The sequence below is a fragment of the Vulpes vulpes genome, chromosome 3 (genome assembly GCF_048418805.1).
Source record: "Vulpes vulpes isolate BD-2025 chromosome 3, VulVul3, whole genome shotgun sequence".
NCBI classification, from domain to species: domain Eukaryota; kingdom Metazoa; phylum Chordata; class Mammalia; order Carnivora; family Canidae; genus Vulpes; species Vulpes vulpes.
Window position 1 is genome coordinate 114,120,844 of NC_132782.1, and position 19,461 is coordinate 114,140,304.

At 67.3% G+C, this 19,461-nt stretch overlaps 5 protein-coding genes across 38 annotated transcripts in view; 3 read left to right on the plus strand and 2 right to left on the minus strand.

The window, feature by feature from the left end:
* Positions 1–80: 80 nt before the first annotated feature.
* On the minus strand, positions 81–7,850 carry EME2 (essential meiotic structure-specific endonuclease subunit 2). The gene is made up of 6 exons (XM_072754099.1): positions 7,660–7,850; positions 6,367–6,459; positions 6,120–6,216; positions 5,849–5,946; positions 5,482–5,665; positions 81–2,092 (listed from the first exon to the last, which is right to left on the minus strand). Exons 1-6 carry the CDS (start codon positions 7,830–7,832, stop codon positions 1,634–1,636), a joined length of 1,104 nt encoding a protein of 367 aa, XP_072610200.1. The 5' UTR covers positions 7,833–7,850; the 3' UTR covers positions 81–1,633.
* Positions 288–4,846, plus strand: SPSB3 (splA/ryanodine receptor domain and SOCS box containing 3). 3 transcript variants are annotated; one of them, XM_025984728.2, is made up of 7 exons: positions 301–462; positions 621–758; positions 3,063–3,246; positions 3,326–3,513; positions 3,596–3,698; positions 3,781–3,906; positions 4,111–4,846. In XM_025984728.2, exons 1-7 carry the CDS (start codon positions 301–303, stop codon positions 4,449–4,451), a joined length of 1,242 nt encoding a protein of 413 aa, XP_025840513.1. In that variant the 3' UTR covers positions 4,452–4,846. The 3 variants fall into 3 exon arrangements, with proteins under 3 accessions (XP_025840512.2, XP_072610199.1, XP_025840513.1); XM_025984727.2 differs by having other exon boundaries at positions 288–758; XM_072754098.1 differs by lacking the exon at positions 3,781–3,906 and having other exon boundaries at positions 288–758.
* Positions 7,851–7,888: 38 nt separating the features above from the next.
* MRPS34 (mitochondrial ribosomal protein S34) lies at positions 7,889–8,919 on the plus strand. The gene is made up of 3 exons (XM_025984689.2): positions 7,889–8,263; positions 8,351–8,393; positions 8,469–8,919. Exons 1-3 carry the CDS (start codon positions 7,943–7,945, stop codon positions 8,753–8,755), a joined length of 651 nt encoding a protein of 216 aa, XP_025840474.2. The 5' UTR covers positions 7,889–7,942; the 3' UTR covers positions 8,756–8,919.
* Positions 8,920–9,012: 93 nt separating this feature from the next.
* Positions 9,013–10,027, plus strand: NME3 (NME/NM23 nucleoside diphosphate kinase 3). Of its 9 annotated transcripts, XM_072754109.1 has the most exons (5): positions 9,013–9,153; positions 9,239–9,369; positions 9,478–9,579; positions 9,650–9,762; positions 9,830–10,027. In XM_072754109.1, exons 1-5 carry the CDS (start codon positions 9,108–9,110, stop codon positions 9,945–9,947), a joined length of 510 nt encoding a protein of 169 aa, XP_072610210.1. In that variant the 5' UTR covers positions 9,013–9,107; the 3' UTR covers positions 9,948–10,027. The 9 variants fall into 9 exon arrangements, with proteins under 9 accessions (XP_072610210.1, XP_072610205.1, XP_072610206.1 ...); XM_072754104.1 differs by having other exon boundaries at positions 9,239–9,579; XM_072754105.1 differs by having other exon boundaries at positions 9,239–9,579; positions 9,650–9,754.
* A 33-nt stretch (positions 10,028–10,060) lies between these two features.
* The window catches only part of MAPK8IP3 (mitogen-activated protein kinase 8 interacting protein 3), a 42,987-nt gene continuing 33,586 nt past the window's right edge, over positions 10,061–19,461 (minus strand). For 18 of the 24 annotated variants that reach the window (XM_072754093.1, XM_072754082.1, XM_072754085.1 and 15 more), the window contains 21 exons: positions 19,297–19,449; positions 18,560–18,641; positions 17,426–17,556; positions 17,046–17,102; positions 16,796–16,966; positions 16,105–16,231; positions 15,890–15,985; positions 15,658–15,813; positions 15,082–15,247; positions 14,216–14,398; positions 13,938–14,127; positions 13,718–13,837; positions 13,561–13,641; positions 13,406–13,473; positions 13,163–13,311; positions 12,588–12,759; positions 12,379–12,492; positions 12,195–12,233; positions 11,856–12,035; positions 11,603–11,749; positions 10,061–11,529 (listed from right to left, as the gene is read on the minus strand). In XM_072754093.1, the coding sequence (XP_072610194.1) occupies positions 11,408–11,529; positions 11,603–11,749; positions 11,856–12,035; positions 12,195–12,233; positions 12,379–12,492; positions 12,588–12,759; positions 13,163–13,311; positions 13,406–13,473; positions 13,561–13,641; positions 13,718–13,837; positions 13,938–14,127; positions 14,216–14,398; positions 15,082–15,247; positions 15,658–15,813; positions 15,890–15,985; positions 16,105–16,231; positions 16,796–16,966; positions 17,046–17,102; positions 17,426–17,556; positions 18,560–18,641; positions 19,297–19,449 (2,704 nt within the window). In that variant the 3' untranslated portion in view covers positions 10,061–11,407. Of the gene's footprint in view, positions 11,530–11,602; positions 11,750–11,855; positions 12,062–12,194; positions 12,234–12,378; positions 12,493–12,587; positions 12,760–13,162; positions 13,312–13,405; positions 13,474–13,560; positions 13,642–13,717; positions 13,838–13,937; positions 14,128–14,215; positions 14,399–15,081; positions 15,248–15,657; positions 15,814–15,889; positions 15,986–16,104; positions 16,232–16,795; positions 16,967–17,045; positions 17,103–17,425; positions 17,557–18,559; positions 18,642–19,296; positions 19,450–19,461 lie in introns of all 24 variants that reach the window. The other 6 variants (XM_072754087.1, XM_072754086.1, XM_072754084.1 and 3 more) reach the window with 2 other exon arrangements.

A 19,461-nucleotide genomic window follows, 5' to 3' on the forward strand; every position in this document is an offset into this window, starting at 1 on the left:
GGCTTGGCCAAGCGCGGGGGCGCGGGGTGGGCTCTGCAGGACAGGGTATGTACCTCAGGAACGACGCAAGGCCGGGGGGCTTCGGGACTTGTTAAGGCTTGTTTAAAAAATTCTTACGGTTTGTGTTTCCAAGAAGTCGGCGAGGGAAGTGGGAGGAGCCGGGGCGGAGGAGCGTTGTGGCGGTCCTCGGGCCTCGGGCTGGGGGGCTCCGACCTGGTCTGGGGGTGGGGCCGGGAGGCCACCGCCCGGGGAGGACAGGCTGGCAGCATGACTGCTGTGGGTCTGGCATGAGGAACTCGGATGGTGGAGATGCCTTTTGTCAAAGTGGACGAGAGAGGTGGAGCCAGACAAGGAGCGAGATGCCCGAGGGACAGGCCGAGCCCAGAGAGGGGCCAAGATACGTGTTCAAGGGTCATGGGCATCTGGACGGTGCTCCACGCACTCTGCTCAGCTTTCGTCAAGGTGCCTGCCCGCGGGGGCAGGGGGCGGTCGGGGAGAGCTCCGGGGCCCTCGCCCCGTGTCCGCCGGGCTTGGGAGAGCCTCCACCTCGGCAGCGGGCTGAGGACGCAGCGCAGGTGCTGCCACAGGCTTCTCCGCTTACAAGCTGGGTTTCCTTCCAGATCCTGTTCACCATGGCCAGGCGCCCTCGGAGCAGCAGAGCTTGGCATTTTGTCCTGAGTGCCGCCCACCGAGACACGGATGCCCGGGCTGTGGCTCTGGCAGGGACCGCGAACTGGGGCTACGACTCTGACGGGCAGGTAGGTCCTAGTGGGGGCGCCTGGCTGAAGGGGGGTAGAGGCGCCAGCGGCGGGAACGAAAGATGCTCCTGAGAGCAGAGGACGGGCCAGATGAACCCACATGGCCTGCAGTGACGGGACCCCAGGACGGACACCACAGTCTTCTCTCAACTCGTCTGTTTGCCGCACAGCTTGGTCAGTTCAACAGAAGCTTTGCGTTCTGCTTACCCAACCTGTTTCCAAAGGTGGCAGTGGTTCCCTTGCCATGTGCGCTCCCAGATGTCGTCCCCGCCTGTACACACGGATACTCCGTGTTCGCGTACACGTGCATAGAAAGAACGTAACAACGTTTAGAGGCCGGGATGCCTGTGCCTTCCACGCACAGCAGCTCGAGTTCTGGGAGGCCCGGAAGCCTTCAGAGGAGCTGCTGGGCGGGCTGACGCCTCTGAGTGGCTCACTGGACTGACCTCAGCCATGCCGATTGGAGTAGCAGAGCCGGGCGACCACTGTGCCTGTCGCTGGGGTGGGTGCTGGATGGCCGCTCGGATCTCTGGGACCAGGACAGGGCTTGGGTTCTGCCCTGAGTCACCTTGGCTGCTTCCTGCAGGGGTGATTCTTGGGTGACCAGGCACAGCCACCCTGTGTGTGTTGTTGCCCTGACACAGCTAGGTGGCCTAGGAGGAAGTGGTTGTCTCTTTTCTTTAGAGTGGGGTGGCTGAGCTCGGGGGAACTACCAGGGCTCGGAGGAGAGAACTGGAGGCAGTGGCTGACTTGTGGATGTTCTGGGTCCTTTCCTAGAGCCTCCCCAAACTCCTTGCTCCACCGGCAGGAGGCCTAGGCTTGCATTCCTTCCTGTCTCTGGCTCCCACTGACCCTGTGACCCAGGTGATCTGTTCTCATGGCTGTCCCTGCCTTGCCAACTCATCGCTAGAAGATGTGGGCGGTGTTGGGGGGCCCGGGCGTAGCCCTTGACACACGTTTGTAGCTTGCCTGTCACCTAATGGACCTGGAATCCTTGGCTGTGTGGGTGGGCGTGTCACCCCAAGCACGTCTGAAGGCTGAACACCCCCCTCTTCCCTTCTGCTCTGATGCTGCCCTATGGCTGGTGGGCGGCAGCTGACCCCTGGGGCTTGGGAGCAGGGGCCGACCACATGGGCCTCCAGTGCTCCAGTCTGAGACCCTGGGTCTTGGCCAAGTGGGAAGGGGCTGCTTCTGGGTAGCGGTGAGTGTGCCCTGGCTTTTGAGGAACCTGCATTCCACCCAAGCACAGTGCTCTGGGCCTTCTTCCCATCCCGTGTCCATCCTCGGCCGAGGCTTCCTGCCTGAGGGATCAGGGCAGCCCGTGCTCCGTGGCCCTGGGTGCAACAGGAGAGAAACGGGAGCGTGCTCGTCAGCTCTTGTCCTGGTGGGAGTATGTAGAGCAGCAGGACAGAGGACGGGGTATGGGAGTGAAGGGGGAAAGCCTCTCCCCCATGATCTAGGAACAGAGAGGCTCCACCCCACGGGAGACAGGTGCACACACCAGCTGGGGGGGAGGGGGTGGGCCTGGCACCAAGCACCAGAGTGTGGAGGTGTGGCCAGCCCTGGCCAGCAGTGCAGATGGCTTTGCGGGGGAGAGGAGCGCCTAGGGGCGGGGAGCAGGGGTGCAGGGTGGGCCCTAATCAGGACCCGAGGCTGCCTGCCTGCTGGACAGGGGACCAGATGTGGTCAGGATAGGAACATCTGTGCGCACAGGCAGGCCTCCTGGCTGCTTTCAGGAAGGATCTGGCTCTGGGCCACCATCAGGCCCCCGTGTGTGGCACATGCCGTGAGGATTGGGCACCCTCGGGCAGAGGACCTCTTATAGCCGAAGCTCCAAGTGTCCACACAGGACCAAGGGGCTCCAGGGCCCTGTGGAGGGGGGGGTGGTCAGAGCCACCCATGGCATGGATGATGGGAGGGCCACCGTCCAGGACAGGCGCTCACGCCCTGCCATGCTGAGGGGCCCCCGCTGGAGCCCGGCCGCTGCCAGGCTGCCCTCCTGGGGTCAACAGCAGACTTCGTCCCGGGCTCCGTGCTTCCGGCTGTCCAGAGAAAGAACTGGCAGGTGGCCCCTCCTGGCTGGCCGTCAGCGGGGCTCCCAGTGACCGCAAAGCTATGTGGGGATGGGGTGGAGCCCTTGACCCCCCTCCCAGGGTGGCACTGAGGAGGGTGGGGGCTGGCCGTGCGCAGGAGACCCAGGGAAGCTCCGGTCCTGTCCTTGGGTATCAGTGCGGTTGACCCACAGGTGGCTGACCTTGGGGTGGAGGGCACGCCAGGTGGGGACAGCCAGTCCTTCTGTCCCAGCACAGTGACTCTGACTCCGACCCTGAGTCTTCGGCCCTGCCGCCGCCCATCCCCAGCGCCGTGCCTGTGACTGGGGAGTCCTTCTGTGACTGTGACAGCCAGAGCGAGGCCTCCTTGTGCGGCAGCCTGCACGTGGTGCACCGGGGCAAGGACAAGGACTGCCGCTGTGGCGAGGAGGACGAGTGTGAGCACCTGGGGGGCCGGGGCTGGGGACCGGGGAGGGGCCTGGCCGAGCTGCCACAGCCTGGCCTTCACTCCTGCAGATTTTGACTGGGTGTGGGATGACCTGAATAAGTCTTCGGCCACTCTGCTGAGCTGTGACAACCGGAAGGTCAACTTCCACATGGAGTACAGCTGTGGCACCGCAGCCATCAGGGGCACCAAGGAGTTGGGGGAGGGCCAGCACTTCTGGGAGATCAAGATGACCTCGCCGGTCTACGGCACCGACATGGTATGTGGTCGCTGGTGGGGAGCAGCGGGCAGCACCCCAGGCGCCCAGGACAGCCCCTGCCCACCCTGCTCTTTTTTCCTAGATGGTGGGCATTGGCACGTCAGACGTGGACCTGGACAAGTACCACCACACGTTCTGCAGTCTGCTTGGCAGGGATGAGGACAGCTGGGGCCTCTCCTACACAGGTGCGCGGCACCCCAAGGGCAGGCAGAGCTGGGGGAACCCTGAGGTCCCCAGGCTCACCCCATCCCACTGCCCCCCCCCCAGGGCTTCTCCACCACAAGGGCGACAAAACGAGCTTCTCCTCGAGGTTTGGCCAGGGCTCCATCATTGGCGTGCACCTGGACACCTGGCATGGGACGCTCACCTTCTTTAAGAATAGGAAGTGCATAGGTGAGGGCGGCCATGACCTTGACTGGGGCCTGGAGTGTAGAGCTGGAGCCCTGGGGAGCGCCCCCAGGCTTCCCCAAAAGGCTCACCTCACAGAAACCGGAGGGCGAGGTGGCACGGGCGGGTGGGAGTGTGTCCCCACGCGCCTCCGGAGGACATGCCACCTCGTGGGCGGCCCAGGGTCCAGCTGCGCTCCCCACCCCCCAGGCGTGGCGGCCACCAAGCTGCAGAACAAGAAGTTCTACCCGATGGTATGCTCTACGGCCGCCAAGAGCAGCATGAAGGTGATCCGCTCCTGTGCCAGCATCACGTCCCTGCAGTACCTGTGCTGCTACCGCCTGCGTCAGCTGCGGCCCGACTCCGGGGACACGCTGGAGGGGCTGCCCCTGCCGCCTGGCCTCAAGCAGGTGCTGCACCACAAGCTGGGCTGGGTCCTGAGCATGAGCTGTGGCCGCCACAAGCCCCCTGCGCCCTCCCCCAAGGCCACGGCCACCCCCGGCAGCCCTGAGCCCCGGCACTGCCAGAGGAAGCGCTACCGACGGACATAACTTCTCTTCCAGCGAAAACTGCCTTCCTGGGGCCGAGGGGGCGTGTCCTCCATCCCTCCCTTCATGCCACGCTCCAGAGGGAGGCCTTGGGCTGAGGTCTGTCTTGGTGCCTGTCCCTCTGCTCCCCAAGGCGAGGACAGGCCCGGGAGCCTGAGTGCATCTGGCTCCGGCCTGCACTGTGTGAAAGCGGCTGCCCTGCTCTCCTGGACCGACTGCGGGCCCTGGAAGGCGGCACCCAGGAGGCTGCGGCCCCGCCCACGAGGACACCCCATTAGAGGCGGCCCTGGAGGTTGCCGCCAGCCTTGAGTTCTCTTTAACTTGCTTGTGCATGTCATCAGCTGCTGTCCCTCCCGCCCCAGACTGAGATGACTGTAATAAACTTAGATTTTGTGTAACATCTCTGTGGTGGCAGGACCAGAGCAGCCTGGTCCAAGCTCCCGGGTGCCTGTGGCTCTTCTCCTGCCATGTCTGGTTGCATCACAGCACCGCCCGGGGGAGAGGTGTTTGCTCCCCTTCCTGACCGCCCCAGCTCAGCACCAGCCCTGGGGCCAGTGGTACAGGACCCGGGGCATGGGACACCCTCGCCCCATTCTCTCCGGTTTGTCCCAGTTATCCAAGAACATTGTGGCCACCCCATGCCCTCCCCTCGCACCTCCCCAGGTGTGGTGCCCTGGTCCCTGGTCCCTGCCCCCAGTGGTTTGCAGCTGTTCCCCCTGGTGGGGCGGACCCTGTTCTGTCCTGCTGGGAGGTGAAACAAGGCCCCTTCCTGTCCCTCAGGCATGGTCAGGAGCCCAGGTCCAGTAGGAGCTCAGGGTCGGTGGAGGTCAGGAAGAGGCAGATACGACGGGAAGAGGTCAGGCCCCACTCTGCGGGGCCGCACACCTCAGCCCACCTTCACGGGGAGGTCCGCTAGGAGGGCCAGGTGCTCCTGCTCCGTGCTACAGGCTATGTATGGCTAGGGCAGGCACAGGGATGAGCAGGGCGGATCTTGGACACCTGGCTCCACACTTGGAGGGTGCAGGGGACCCACCTGCTGCAGAAGGCGGGGGGAGGGGAAGGCAGCGACGACAGCATCGGTCACAGCCAGGCTGACCCGGTTAAACTGCTTGATCTGCTGCCACCAGACCCACGCAGGCCTGTGCCATCTCTTGCCACTCCTCGCCTGCTGCCGAGCACCCATCCCCGCAGAAGGAAAAGGCGCAGGACTCCTGGTACTGCTTGAAGGCAGGAAGAGACTCGGGGAAGTTTCTAGAGACCTCGTGTCCTTCAAGCATCCCATCCAGCTCAACGAAGCCCCCGGCCCTCTCTGCTCTCAGGGGAACCAGAGAGCTACCGCCCCTGCAGGTGTCCCTGTCTCCCTCCCAGCCACAGCCACAGTCGGGGCGGGGGTCACGCACTTGAAGGGGCGCTGAGCAAAGGCCTTGGTGAAGGCGCACACGTGCTGACTCAGCTCCCCCCAGGAGGGCACCAGCAGCACATCCAGGTGTGCCCAGAGCTGCAGGAGTACCAGGGCCTTAGGAGGTGAGCTCACACTGTGGGTCAGAGGTCACCCCTGGGGTGAGACCGACCCAGCTGGGACCAACCCCACATGCTGCTCTGGGACAGAAACCGGGGCTGCGGGGCCTTGGAGAGCAGCCCAAGCACCAGGATCAAGGGCAAACACCTCACCTCCTCCACCTTGGGCCAGCTGAGTGGTGCCACTGGGGCACAGGCCACTGCTGGACCCTCTGGCTGCCGCACCTCCCGGCTGCTGGGCTGGTGAGACCTGAGCAGAGGTGACCATCCCTGTGGCTCCCACACCTCATTGTTCCCTGAGCCCTCCCAAGGGAGTTAACCGTCACAGCCACCCTCGAGCCCAGAGCTGCCACCACCTTTCCCCCACCCAGCCTAGTCGGGGCACCAGAGTGACTCGTACCGCAGGTAAGCGTCTAAGCCCGATGACAGCCAGGTGGAGGCCGGCGGAGCTCTCAGGATAGGCCCAGGGCATGGAGTAGGCCGGGCCGCAAATCTGCAAACCAGGGTTTAACCCGTTGGCCTGTCTGCGGGGCTGCAGCAGGCAGGGCCACTGGCTACCGGGCCACTGCCAGTTTGCAGACAGAAGCGAGCCCGGGAGTGACAGGAAGCCCAGACGGGCATGGGCTTCCTCCACAACCCAGCTATGTGCCTCCCACAAGGCCGAGGACCTGGGAAAGCCCCAGCACCTCCCAGTTTCTGCCCACCTGTGCACCCCTGCCCAGTTGGCGTAGCTCAGCCTACAGCAGGTGTGTGGCAGCTGCCGACGCTGGCACGCTGGGACCTACAGAGACTCTAACCCAATGCCTGGACTCGGGCTCAGCTCCGGGAGAACCTTCCTAGATCTCTCGCCTTCCAGACATGCCTCAGGCCTCCAGCTGCTCCCAGGCCAAGAGCCCTGCCGCTTCCCTGCCCGCCTCTCCCCTTGAGGGAGCCCTGATGGCAAAGCAACCCCGCCCCCCGCCACCGGTGTGGAGAAGGGGTGCTGCCCCTGCCCCCAGCGCCTGGGTCAGCGGCTCAGAAACTCCTTGATGCCCCGCAGAAACTCCTCAGGCTCCAGGAGCAGCAGCACCTCCTCCAGGTCTGCGGCCTGCACCTCAGAAGGCACCTGAGGGGACAGCGGGGGCGCTGCTGCCCACACTCCAACCGCACGTGCCCCTGGGCCACTGGGGCCCCACGGGGCCTGCTGTGCAGCCCAGCGTCCCACCCGCGGTCCGGGGATGGCAGCCCGGGGACTGGCCCTCCTCCCCTTGGCTGGCCGCTCTGCGGGGTGCGCAGCTGGCGGTGAGGGCAGGGAGGGCGCAGGGTGCACGGGGGCGCGGAGGGCACAGGGAGGCATGGAGGGCACGGAGGAGCGCGGGGGCCCGGGGCGCACGGAGGGGCGCCGGGGGCGCGGGGGTCGCGGAGGGCATGGGGGCGCGGGGCATACGGGGGCGCGGGGCATACGGGGGCGCGGGGCGCACGAGCTAGGACGCTCACCGCGCGAGGACACGGGTCGGGCTGCGCTCTGCTCCACCTGAGGCTGCGCGAGGGCCGCTGGTCCTCGACGTGGCGCTCGCAGCCCAGGGCGCGCAGGGCCTCCAGCAGGACGCCGGCGTCTCCCAGCAGCGCTGCTCGGGCCGCAGGGACACGGCTGAGCCCCCCGCGCGGCTGCGGCGCCCCCGCCCCCGCCAGGCGCCCCCGCCGCCTCCCCCACCTGGGTCCACGCGCACCGCCACGCGCCGCAGGGCCTGCTCCGGCCGCGCCGCCGCCCTCCGCTCCTCCCGCGGCCCCGCGGGGCCCTCGGCGTCCGAGTCCGAGATCTCCCAGGTCGGCCGCCGCCCCCCGCCCGGCGCGAGCGCCCCCTCCACCCGCGCCCGCCCGCGCCATAGCCGCCGCCGCCGCCCCCCGCCCGCTTCCGGCCGCGCCCGGACGCCTTAGCGCGGGACACCGGGCGCTTCCGGCGGGCGGCTTCCGGCCGGCGCGGACCCGGCGCCCCCATGGCGCGCAAGAGAGTGCGGCCGCGGCTCCTCGCTGAGCTGGCCCGGCGCGTGCGGGCCCTGCGAGAGCAGCGGGAGCGGCCGCGGGACTCGCAGCGCTTCGCCCTGGACTACGACACGCTGACGCGGCCGCACTCGGGGCGCCGGCTACCCGCGCGCGCCTGGCCCGACGTGCGCCGCGAGAGCACCCTGCCGCAGCTGCTCCGCCGCCTGCCGCTCTTCGGCCTGGGCCGCCTGGTGACGCGCAAGTCCTGGCTGTGGCGGCACGATGAGCCGTGCTACTGGCGCCTGACGCGCGTGCGGCCCGACTACACGGCGCAGGTGCGTGTGCGCGGGCCCCGGCCGCGGCGAGGGAGGGAGGGAGGGCGGGAGGGCGCGCCCGCCGACGCCGCTGCGCTTGCCTTGCAGGACCTGGAGCACGGGCGGGCCTGGGGCGTGCTGACCTTCCGAGGTGAGGCCCGGGGCGGGGCCCGGTGGAGGGGGGACCCGCAGGCGCCCGTGCGCTCAGCCTCGGCCCTCGTTCCAGGGCGCACGGAGGGCGAGCCGCGGGAGGTCGCGCAGGCCATGTACCACGACTGGCGGCTGGTACCCAAGCACGAGGAGGCGGCCTTCACCGCGCCCGCGTCCCCGCCGCCCCGGGACGCCCCGCGCCGCGTGCCCTACCCGCCGCTCCTGCGGGCCATGATTCTGGCCGAGCGGCGGAAACGCGGGGACGCGAGCACCGCGGAGCCTATGCTGAGCCTGGAGCGGGCCGGGCAGCCCTGGGACTACCCCGCCAGGCCGCGGGCGGAGAGCAAGGGCACGGCTGTGTAGCGGCCCGCGCGCCGTCCGACGCCCCGGGGTGACTGGAGGGCGCTTCTGCGGGCCGCTGCCTCAGCCCTGGGGGCGCGGCCCGGCGCCGACCCGGACACTGAGTCCGGCGGCCACCGCCGCCTGTGCCCCGAGCTGTGCGTGCAAATAAAGGCGGCGCCTGCGTCCTGGGCTGTGCTTCTTTCGAGTGCGGGACGCGGGACGGGGAGAGCGGGGACCGTGAGCCGGGGCGGGGAGAGCGGGGACGGGGAGCCGGGAACGGGGAGCGCGGGGACCGGCAGCCAGGGACCGGGAGGGGGCGGCCCCCGCCCCGCCCCTTTAAGCGCAGGCCCCGCCCGCCGCCGCCGCCGTCGCCATGCTGTGCCTGATGCTGACGGTGCTCGCTCACCTCTTCCCGGCGGGTGAGCTGCGCGGGCCGGGGGCGGGGGGCTGTGGGCGGCCGGCCCGACGCGCCCCGACCCCTCCGGTCCCCGCGGCTCCCCGCAGCCGGCGCCGGCGAGCACGAGCGCACCTTCCTGGCCGTGAAGCCCGACGGCGTGCAGCGGCGGCTCGTGGGCGAGATCGTGCGGCGCTTCGAGCGCAAGGGCTTCAAGCTGGTGGCGCTGAAGCTGGTGCAGGTGAGGGCGCTGGCGGGGCGGGCAGGAGGGCGGGGACCCCGGCGCGCAAGGCCCGGCCCCACCAGGTCCCCACCCCGGCCCCACCCCGTCCCCACCCCGGCCCCGCAGGCCTCGGACAAGCTGCTGCGCGAGCACTACGCCGGGCTGCGCGAGCGCCCCTTTTACGGCCGCCTGGTGGACTACATGCGCTCGGGGCCCGTGGTGGCCATGGTGAGTGCCGGCAGGGCGGGGCGGGCGGAGGGCGCGGGCCTGGGCGCTGACCCCGCCGGCCCGCGCGCAGGTGTGGCAGGGGCTGGACGTGGTGCGCGCAGCGCGGGCGCTCATTGGGGCCACCGACCCGGCCGACGCGGCGCCCGGCACCATCCGCGGGGACTTCTGCGTGGAGGTTGGCAAGTAAGGCCAACCCCGTCCCGCCCCGCTGATCCCAGCGGCCGCAGGCCTCACGAGGCTCCCCCTGCAGGAACGTGATCCACGGCAGCGACTCCGTGGAGAGCGCCCGGCGCGAGATCGCGCTCTGGTTCCGCGGCGAGGAGCTGCTGTGCTGGGAGGACAGCGCCCAACACTGGCTGCATGAGTAGCGCGCGGCCCGCGGGCGCCTCCTGTGCAGACGCCCTCTATCTGGGCAGCCTTTCCTTGGACAATAAAGCAGTGAATGCTCTGGGCTTCCGCTGGTCTGGGGCAGGGACGCGGCTACGATGTTAAGACGTTTATTACATACAGAGCAGATACGTGGGTTCGTTTGCAGGACCAAAGCCTGAGGAGAATCCCCACCCAGCCCCTTGCCCCAGCTGCACCCACCCGGCTAGCCCCCGAGTCACTTCATGGCCCCGTGGTAACAGACAAGGGACTGGACGGACATCACAGTGGACAGTGGCAGGGTGGTGGGGAGAAGGCTGCAGCTGCACGCGGCTGTGGCGGTGGCCGGCTGGACTTGTGGGGCGGCTGCCCAATATCTGTGCTTCTCTGGTGGGAGGTGGGTAGGCAGCAGGGCCTGGGCCTGCCCCCATCAGTGCCTCTTGAGCAGGAGCAAGGCCTGCCCTGGGGCAGGTCAAGGAGTTGTGGGTCCAGGCACCCCTCCAAGTGGCATCCCAGCCTAGAGCAGAGGCAGCTCCCCCCAGGCCTGCAGGCTGTCTTCAGTTGCCCTCGAGGGAGCAGGCCACACTGCCAGCCCGAGGCACTTCATAGCGTGTCTGGGGAGCCAGGCTCCTTGGCAACTGTGGGAGGCAGGCCCCAGACCACGTTCCCCGAGGCTGAGCCTGTGTCCTAGGACCGACCCCAGGAGAGGCCAGGGGCCTCCCCTTCTTCCTGAGGCCTGGGCCTGTCCTGGCAGCCTGAGAAATTCCACCCTGGGGATTCTGGGGGGGTGGGGGGGTAGGTCTCCAGAGCCTGCTCCTACAGGTGGCTCTTCCACCCAGGGAGAGGTGGGGCCTGTCACACAGGGTGAGCGGGAAGAGAGCATGTCTCTGTCTTCTCAAGCAGCTGCCAGAGGCAGCCTGGGTACGTGCTTTCATGCCAAGTCCTGGGGTGGCAGGCATCGGGGTGGGGGGAGTCCAGGGAAGGCCAGGGGCTAGGCCGGCTCTTTGGGTCAGGCCCACCCTTCAGGCAATAGGCAAAGGCAAGTGGGCTCCGGTGGGGAGGACCTGGGGGGCTTGAGCTCCCTGCTCCCTGCCCTGGGGGATCCTGGGAGCAAGAGAGAGGGGGCCTGGGTGGAGCTGGGAGCCCCCAGCAGAGGCTTCTCGGCCCGACCTGCCCGGGATCCTGCCTGGCTCTGGCCCTGAAGCACCCCTGGGTCGGGAGAATGTGGGGCCAACCAGAAACCGCTGGGGAAGGCGTCCCGAGAGGTTCTTCCCCTTGGGGTGAGAGCAGCACTCCCCTCCACCTCCCAGCCAGACCTGCGCCGCCGCCCGCTCTCGGAGAGGCCCGGCCCTAAGGTGAAAGCTGCAGGTTGAGAGGTTCTATGAGGGGCAGATGTGGGCTGCCTGTGGGGCGGGGCTGTATGTACACGGGCGGCGGGCAGGCGGGGCGGGAGCCAGGAGCCTCACTCGGGGCTGTAGGACACCTGCCACACGATGATGTGGCTGCGCTCCGCCTTGGACAGCAGGTGCTTCACCTGGTTCACGTCCCCGGTGCTCTCCTCCGTGTCGTCATCCTCTCCGTCCCCTGGACAAACAGCAGCCACTGTGATGGGATGGCCCTGCTGGGGACCCCACGACCCTGGGCAGCGCCCACTCACCGATGCGGAAGTCAATGTAGCCCTCCCCGCCGCTCAGCACCAGCACGTTCTTCAGCTGGCCCTCGGCATCGGAGGCAGGGGCGGTGGGCCCCGGGCTCTCGGATGGGCTGTCAAGCACGCTGCCATTGAGAGTGGCCAACACGTTCCCTGTCGGCAGAGCACAGGGACCTCAGCGGGCAGCCAAGGCCTGTACGGAGGCTTCCGAAGGGGGGCCATGCCACAGCCCTGCAGATAGCAGGGCCCAGCCCCTCACCTGGCACCGACACGAAGAATTTGACGGCGTCGCGATGCCCATGGAAGCAGAGCTGGGCCTGGGCCATGGAGCAGTAGGGGATGAAGCTGCTGGCCGATTTGTCACTGCTGTCGTCACCATACACATGGATGACACCCCCGGGGCGGGCCCCCTCCCCAGAGGTGGGGGACGTCTTGTTGGCTGGAGACAGAGAAGGGCCCCAGGGCCTGAGCACAGGAGACCAGATTTCCAGCAGGCAAGGGCAGCGCATGGGGGAGTGCCCACCGCCAAGGGATGAGGCCAGTGGGGGCATCTCGGGCGGCTCCCTCTCAGGGCAGGAGGCAGGGGCTCTGGACTTACCTCGGAGCCCCAGGAGCTGGCCTCGGTGCAGGACCACGGCTGGGGAGGAGAGGAGAGAGTCACAGGATGGCAGCACCCCGTCCCCAACGCGGGGCCTGGCAGAGGGTGCCCCCCACCCTTACTCTGCCCTTCAGCCGCGGGCCCCACCACAGGTGCAGATGCCGGGGGCAGGGGGAGCACTCACTCTCGGTCAGCGGGATGGAGATGACCACTCCATTGCCGGTGCCCACCCAGAGGCGGTTGCCTGCGATGAGCAGGGCCGTGATCCGCACGAAGGAGAAGCCCAGCTTGCCTGTGCCTGGGGTGAGGAGGGGGAGGCGGTCCGTGGGGCTGGTGCCACAGGCCCTCCCCACCCTGCCCACCCTGCCCGCCGAGCCCAGCGCAGCCCCTCACCCAGCATCTTGCTGACGTAGGGCTCGATGTCCACATCCTGCAGGTGCTGGTGGGTGTGGGCGTGGTAGAGACGCAGCGTGGAATCCAGGCGGATGGACACCCACACCCCATCCCCAATCCATGCCAGCTGCCGCACCTGGCTCTCCCGCCGCGGGTGGGCGTCAAATGACTTCTGGGGGGTCATGGCAGCCCGTGTCAGTGGGGTTGGGGAGGCCCGGGGGGGGCTCCGAAGCCTCCACAGCAGCTCACTGCAGCCGGCATTCTAGCGCCTGCTTTGCTCCTTAGGGTCCAGGCTCCTGGGAGGAGCTGTAGCCCCCCACACCACCTGCTCGGCCCGCAGCCTGGGGGCCACGTGGCTGTTGGCTGAATTGCTGCACAGTAAAGCAGCAGCAGGTGGAAGCCAGACAGATGCACTCATGGCCCAGCTGCCCTCCACTGGCCTGTGATGCAGTCACCTGGAGCACGCTTCCTTTGACCCCACAAACCCCCAGTGCCTGTTAGGAGGCATGTTGGGAGAGACCTCTGCCAACAGGAGCCACTTCCCCTCCCGTGGTCCTCCTGCAGCCAGCACTTGCCTCGATCTGCATGGTCTTGGGCTGGATAACGTGCACTTTGTTCTTGTAGCCACACCAGACGCGGTCGCACACAACGGCCATGCAGCGGATGGAGTGGTGTGGGTGGCCCAGGTCCATCAGGTGGTAGTTGCTCAGGTCCCACTGGCTGTCTGCAGAGTCCGCGACACCTGCTCAGGCCTGGCCACCCCACCTCTGCCCACGGAGGGAGTGGCCACTCACCCACCCGGAGCCCTGGGGCCTCACCTTCGCCTCGGTGGAAGATGGCCAGAGTCCCATCTGCCAGGGCAACCAGCACTCGCCCTTTCACGTGCCTGGAATGGGGGGGCAGTGAGCCAGTGGGCTGAGGCGGGGCTGCCGCAGGCCCCTCCCACTGTCCCGCCCTCAGCTGGGGTCCCTACACCAGGCTCAGCACGGAGTCCTTCAGCTTGATGGAGTGCAGACACTTCTTCCAGTTAGCCACGGCTGAGTGCACGTATAGCCTGTGGGAGGAGGCCGTGGTGGGCGGGAGGCTCGTCCAGGAGACGCTCCCCAGCCCCTGGCCCAGGGCCCACCTACCAGCCGTTCTGGGCTCCCAGCCACATCGTGGGGGCAGCACTGGTGCTGGCCCCCGCAGGGTCTGTGCTGGGCTCTGGCTCAGGTTGCGCACCACTGGTGTCGGCCTCTGACCCGTTCTCGCTGCAGGAAGGATGGCGGCTCCAGAGTGGCCCAGGGGGACTCGTCCCCATCCATCTCTGCCAGTCCCCCTCCCATCTGTCCCCCCATCCCAAGAGCCCACCTGCCAGGCTGCGCACTGGGGGCTGGGGTGGGGGCCAGGTCAGTGAAGACGTGCTCCGTGAGGGGCCCAGGCCGCACCGCAGCTGCCTCCACCTCACTGGGCCCAGAGTCTGGCACCTCTGTGGCCTCTGTGGCTTCCTCCGTGGACTGAGATGGGTTGACCTTCCCGTTGGCGACAGTAGCCACCTCCCCTGCAGAAGGGAAGAGTGAGCTTGGCTGGGTAGTGGGGAGGAACGAGAGGTTTAGGGAAGGCTGCACAGGCGCAGGCCCAGGACTCACCCTGGCCCTTGTCCAGCACTGGGGTGTCCCCTCGGGAGGAGCAGTTGCTGCGTGGCACGTTGCAGCGAGTGGCACAGCCCACCAGGGTGATGCCCGCCAGCACGCCATCGGCACTGGAGTCCTCAGGGTTCACATCGCTGTCCAGGAAGATCTCCCCCGGAGGATAGTCACTGTCACTGGCCGCTGGGGGGACAGGCACAGCCCTGTCACCCCACGCTGTGCAGCCCCTACTGGGGCTCACTGCCCGATGCAGGTGCCGTGGGAGGCCGGGGGACCGCCTGCCAATGCAGAGGCTTCTGCTCTCGCAGTGGGCCCCAGGCTCTCAGGCCAGAGTGGCCCTAGCACACGTGGGTACCTGCTCACAACCACCGCCCACAGGCCTGGAAAGCCAGCAAGAGGCACGGAGTAGTGAGACTCTGGGCTCTGGGAGCAGACAACTGTGATCATGTGACAAAACCTTAAGAACTCTGAGGAGCTTGGGGCCATTGTCCTGCCTACTGGTTGCTGCTGAGAGGCAAAGCCAAGCCTCCACTGGCTCAGCTCCCCCCACTGCAGTGGGGCAGTGGGAACTGGGCCTACCAGCAGGTCCATGGTCAGTGCCGCATTTCAGTCTGTCCCGAGGCCCAACCCATCTCCTTCTGGTTAGGCGAGCATCAACTTGGGGTCTTCTCCTGGTTGTTCATAAGACTAAGGAGCGAGACCACTTGTGTGCTCTCCCTGGACGCCCCCAGGGGCTCCTGTGTCCAGAGAGGGACCCAAGCAAGGCTGGTGCGGCTCAGTGGGCCTCCTGACGCGCCCGCCATCTGCAGCAGTGCAGAGCCCCATGCTGCTGGTGCGGGTTCCCCATAGGTGGGGCTGGCCCTCACCTGGGATGCTGGAGATGCACAGAACATGGGCGTTGCAGACGGTGAACTGGTCCACCACGGTGCCTGGCTGGTTGGCGTCAATGATGACCACTTTGCTGGTGGTCAGGGTGCTGGTGAGGATCCACACGCGGCTGGAGGTGGCGTCTGGCTCAGGGAGCTCTTTGGCCTGTGTCAGGGCACAGGAGGGCAGGACTGGCACTGAGCGCGGGCCACTGGCACAGCCACACGGGTTGTGGGGCCCACCCCTGCAGGGCTCTCTGAGGGGGCCGCGGCGCTGCTCCCACGGAGCAGGGCAGCTTGCACGGGGACTGGACTCCTTGGCCGCACCACCGCCTCACCCCCACTGAGAACGGAGCTCTGGTGCCTGGCTGCCTGCCTCCCAAGGCAGTGGGGGGCACAGCCCTACTTGCTTGCAGGGAGGGAGACGCCTCGGGGGCCTGATCCCTCCAGCTCTACCGCCGGGGGAAGGGACCTCAGATGAGCCCACTCATGTGGCCCTGTCCTCAGCTGTCCTGTTTCTGTCACCCCAGTGCTGGGCACAGTCATCCAGACCCTGGCCCTGCCTTCCACTCTGACCTTCTTCTCGGGGGACGTGTGATTGCTCTTGCTCTCTCCTTCCACTTCCCGGTCGCAAGTCAGAGGGTCACGGCCCGGCACCGGCTTGACTCCGTTCCCAGAGTCCTCCTCACTGGGTTTCCAGCCATTCAGGTTGACGCCGGCAGCACACCACAGCTGGGAGACCGGCCACGGGGTCAGTGAGCGTGCTCCCCTGCGTGGCCCACCCTCTCCGCAGGCCCACGGCGCTCACCTTCATGGTTGGGTCTTTCTCCACCAGAGGGCGGCAGTACACGGGGACAGGCACGTTCTTCATCCGCGTGTCCTCCTGGCCTCCATTAGGACTCAGCTGCAATACCAAGGCAGAGGTGCGTGGGCGCGAGGCCTGGGGCTGGGGGCTCCCCTCAGCTGTCCTGCCAGGCCCAGCACCCACCCCACTCCTCCTGCACCCCGCGCCCCCTGCAGCACCTGCTTGTACTTGGCCGGCAGGCTCCAGCCGCAGGCCTGCAGCCGCCCATCGTCGTTGCGCACGTGCTCGCGCACCTGGCGGTACTGCTCGCGCTTCTGCTCCCGGCGGGCGGAGGACGTGCAGTCACTGGGCAGGAGGCAGGCAGGTCACTTACCGCTTGGTCCCGCGGGCTGCCCTGCCCGGAGCTTGCCCGCCCAGTCCAGCTCCTGCCCTGCCGCACGGCCACCGAGGCTGGCTGGCAGGACCGTACAGTGCAGCCGCCCTCCCTCTGGACCCGTCCTGGAGAATGTCCCGTCTTCTGACACGGGACACACAATCCCCCACTTCTGCCCTGGAGCCAAAATCTTGGTACCAAAACTTAAGGAAAACACAAAATTCCAACAGGTATTCTCAGGAAGAAGCACAGCCCTGCTGGTAACCTCCTGTCGGCTCCAAGCATCCCCGGGGAACGCGGGTGTGCTGGGCAGCCTGGGCGCGGCCCGACCCAAAGGTGGCTGCAGTGACATCCCCAAGGGCAGGGGCTGGGGCTGCCGCCAGCATACCCAGTCACGTTCAGGGGCGCAGGGCGAAGGCGCAGAGGTCGGCCTCCATGCCTGAGCCTGGAGGGGGGACCCTGGCGCATACAGCCTCCCCCCAGTCCCCCCACGTGCAGGCCAGCAGGAGAAGCGGGGGAGACGGTGGGACACTCACTCATCAGGGAAGAACTCCAGAGGTCGGCTGCCAGCCGAGATCTGGCACATCGCGTGGCTGCGGCGCTGGCTGAAGCCGGCTGTGGTGGGCGACTTGTAATGGATGTTCACTGACGGGTAGGACCGCTTGGCCGGAGGGGGGCTGGAGGAGGAGCTGAAGAGGCGGCTGAAGCTGCCAGTGGAGGCATGGGGAGTGAGGGGCGGCCAAGGGGCAGCCTTCCCTGCCCCCCACCCTGGCACCCCCGACTCACAACTGCCAGATGGTGGACTTCTTCTTCTCCTGGACGGACGGATGTTCTCGGGATGCTCTAGGGGAGGGGCAGGGGAGGAGCCAAGCTCAGCCCCCTGCCCAGGCTGACCTGCTCCTAGACCACACCCACCCACCCCGTGACCCTGTGCCATCCTTGCAGGGGCCCCTCCTGCCTCCCCTGCCTGGGACCTTCTCAGGGTGCTGGGTGGGTCCACCACCACTTCCGGAGGGGCCCCAGCACAGGGCCCCCGACAGGCTCCCACCAGGTCCCCCTTCCAGTCTTCCTGCGGGAGAGGGAGGTGGGGGTGGGGATCCGCCTTCATCGCATTGTCAGGGCATCCTAAAGTGAGCACAGGTCCAAGGGGAGACCCGGGGGCCCACCTAATCATCTCAGTCCACCGCACGGCCTCCTGGAGCTCCATCAACCTCTCCTTGTACTGGTTGCGCTCCATGAGCACACGGGCCATCTCCACCCGTGTGAAGCGGCGGCGCTGTGCCATGGGGATCTTGTCCTGCAGGGGAGGGCACTGCTGTTCAGCCAGCGGGGGGGCCAGCCAGCAGGTCAGTCCGGAGTGGGCCAGTCCCCATGTGGATACGCCTCCCCGTCCAGGCAAACGCGGTGGGAAGGTGAGGGCAGGGGACCGGACATAGTGGGGGTCTACCCACCCCGAGAAGGGTCACCTTCCAGAAGGTCACATGATACGCTCAAGGGGTACAACACAGCAACTTTTCTTACAAGCCCCTGGACACCAGGGCAACCCCAAATGCCATCAGTGAGCATTAACAGGTGAGCCTGGACCGGGTGGAGCCTCAGAAAGAGAGGCTCCAGGGAAGGTCCAGTGAGTGGACCTGGGGTTAGTACGTCCGCGTGGGACGCTGCAAGAGTTAGCAGATCTGCTTGGGGCCTGCCAGCTGTGAGTGCCGAGGCAGGGCCCAGGAGCTGTGGCCCTGGGCTGCCGTGGGTTGGCACGGGGCAGGGGGAGCAGAGACCCGCCCTGATCGACACCTCCTGCTGCCCCACAATTCACCCACACCTTCGTGCTGTCCTAGGATGCTCGGGGTGGGGGGTGTGCAGGATGAGCCAGAGTAAGTGGCAAGCACTCTGATCCGTGCATCACGTGCCCCCCAAAATAACAGCTACTGAGCGGTGTGGTCAGTGTCCACTATCTACCTGGGGCTGAAGAGTCAGGTCTTGCCTTCTGTGGAGGGCTACTCATCTCTAGCCAAAAGGGGTCCCCGCAGGAGAGGGCCAAGGCCCCAACACACAGTCCCCCTCCGCCCTCCTGCGACAGTCACGGACCAGCCCCCAAGGAGTGGAGGGCTTTCCTCAGCACCGTGCTTGCACCCAAGAGGGGCATGGGCACCTGTGGCTGCACAGGGTTCCCACCAAGATGGGGCAGAGGAGACGACACAGGGTGGGTAAGGAGGGCCCCGAGACCTGGAGGGATGGGCGCCCCTGGGAGCCCGCCCCGTGCAGCCCGCCCCCCATGCCCACATGTTAATAGTGGAATATACCAATTCTGTACAGAGATAGCTGCTTACATCCTCCACCTCTTCTTTGGGCTCACGGCGGGCAATGATGGCCTCCGACTTCACTCTGCAGGACGAGGAGGGAACGGTGGTGGGGTGGTGGCCCCGCTGGGCACGGCGCCCTGAGCACTCCTATCGCCCTGGGGACCAGCAGCCCACTGCCCTGCTCACGCGCCGTGAAGCCCCAACTCTGTCCTGGCTGCCCCAGCGGGGGAGCAGGGCATCCGGGAACGGGGATGCAGGGCAGCTGCTTGGACGGCGCAAGGCAGGTCGGTCACCCCCACAGGCGTGCACAGGTGCCACCCGCCTCCCGCCCTCCTGTCACACCTCCCCTGTCCAGTCTGCAGCAATAGGCACCCCTCGGGGCGAGCATCAGGCTAGAAGAGAAAGGCCACAGGGAAGTGCCGAGTGCTGGGGAGGACACCCCAGAGTTCTGGGGTCCCCTCCCCTCCCTTCTTTGTAAGAGGCTGCCAGAGACACCCAGGCCTGGTGAGGGATTCGGGCAGGATGGGAGAGGTGGCAGGGGGGTAGGTGGGCCTGGGAGTGCTCCCATGTGAGGGCAGGAGGAGGAGGCTGCTCAGTCAGCACCCCAGTGGAGCCTCCGTGGGGCAATGCCCTCCAGGGGACGCCAAGGAGGAGAGGCCTGGGGTCCACCCTGCCCCTTCCAGGAGCCCCACCCCCTCCTGGGGCATTCCCCGCCCCCCCATAGGCCCACCTCTCACCTCCTCAGCTCCTCCTCCAGATCCTTGATGCGGCCCTCCAGCCGGAGTTTGGCCTGTCTGGCGGCTTCCAAGTCCCCCTTGAGCACCTCCTGCTCCCCAGACAGCTGGTCCACCTTGGCGATGAGGTCATTCTTCACCACATTCAGAGCGTTTCTTGGAGAAGGC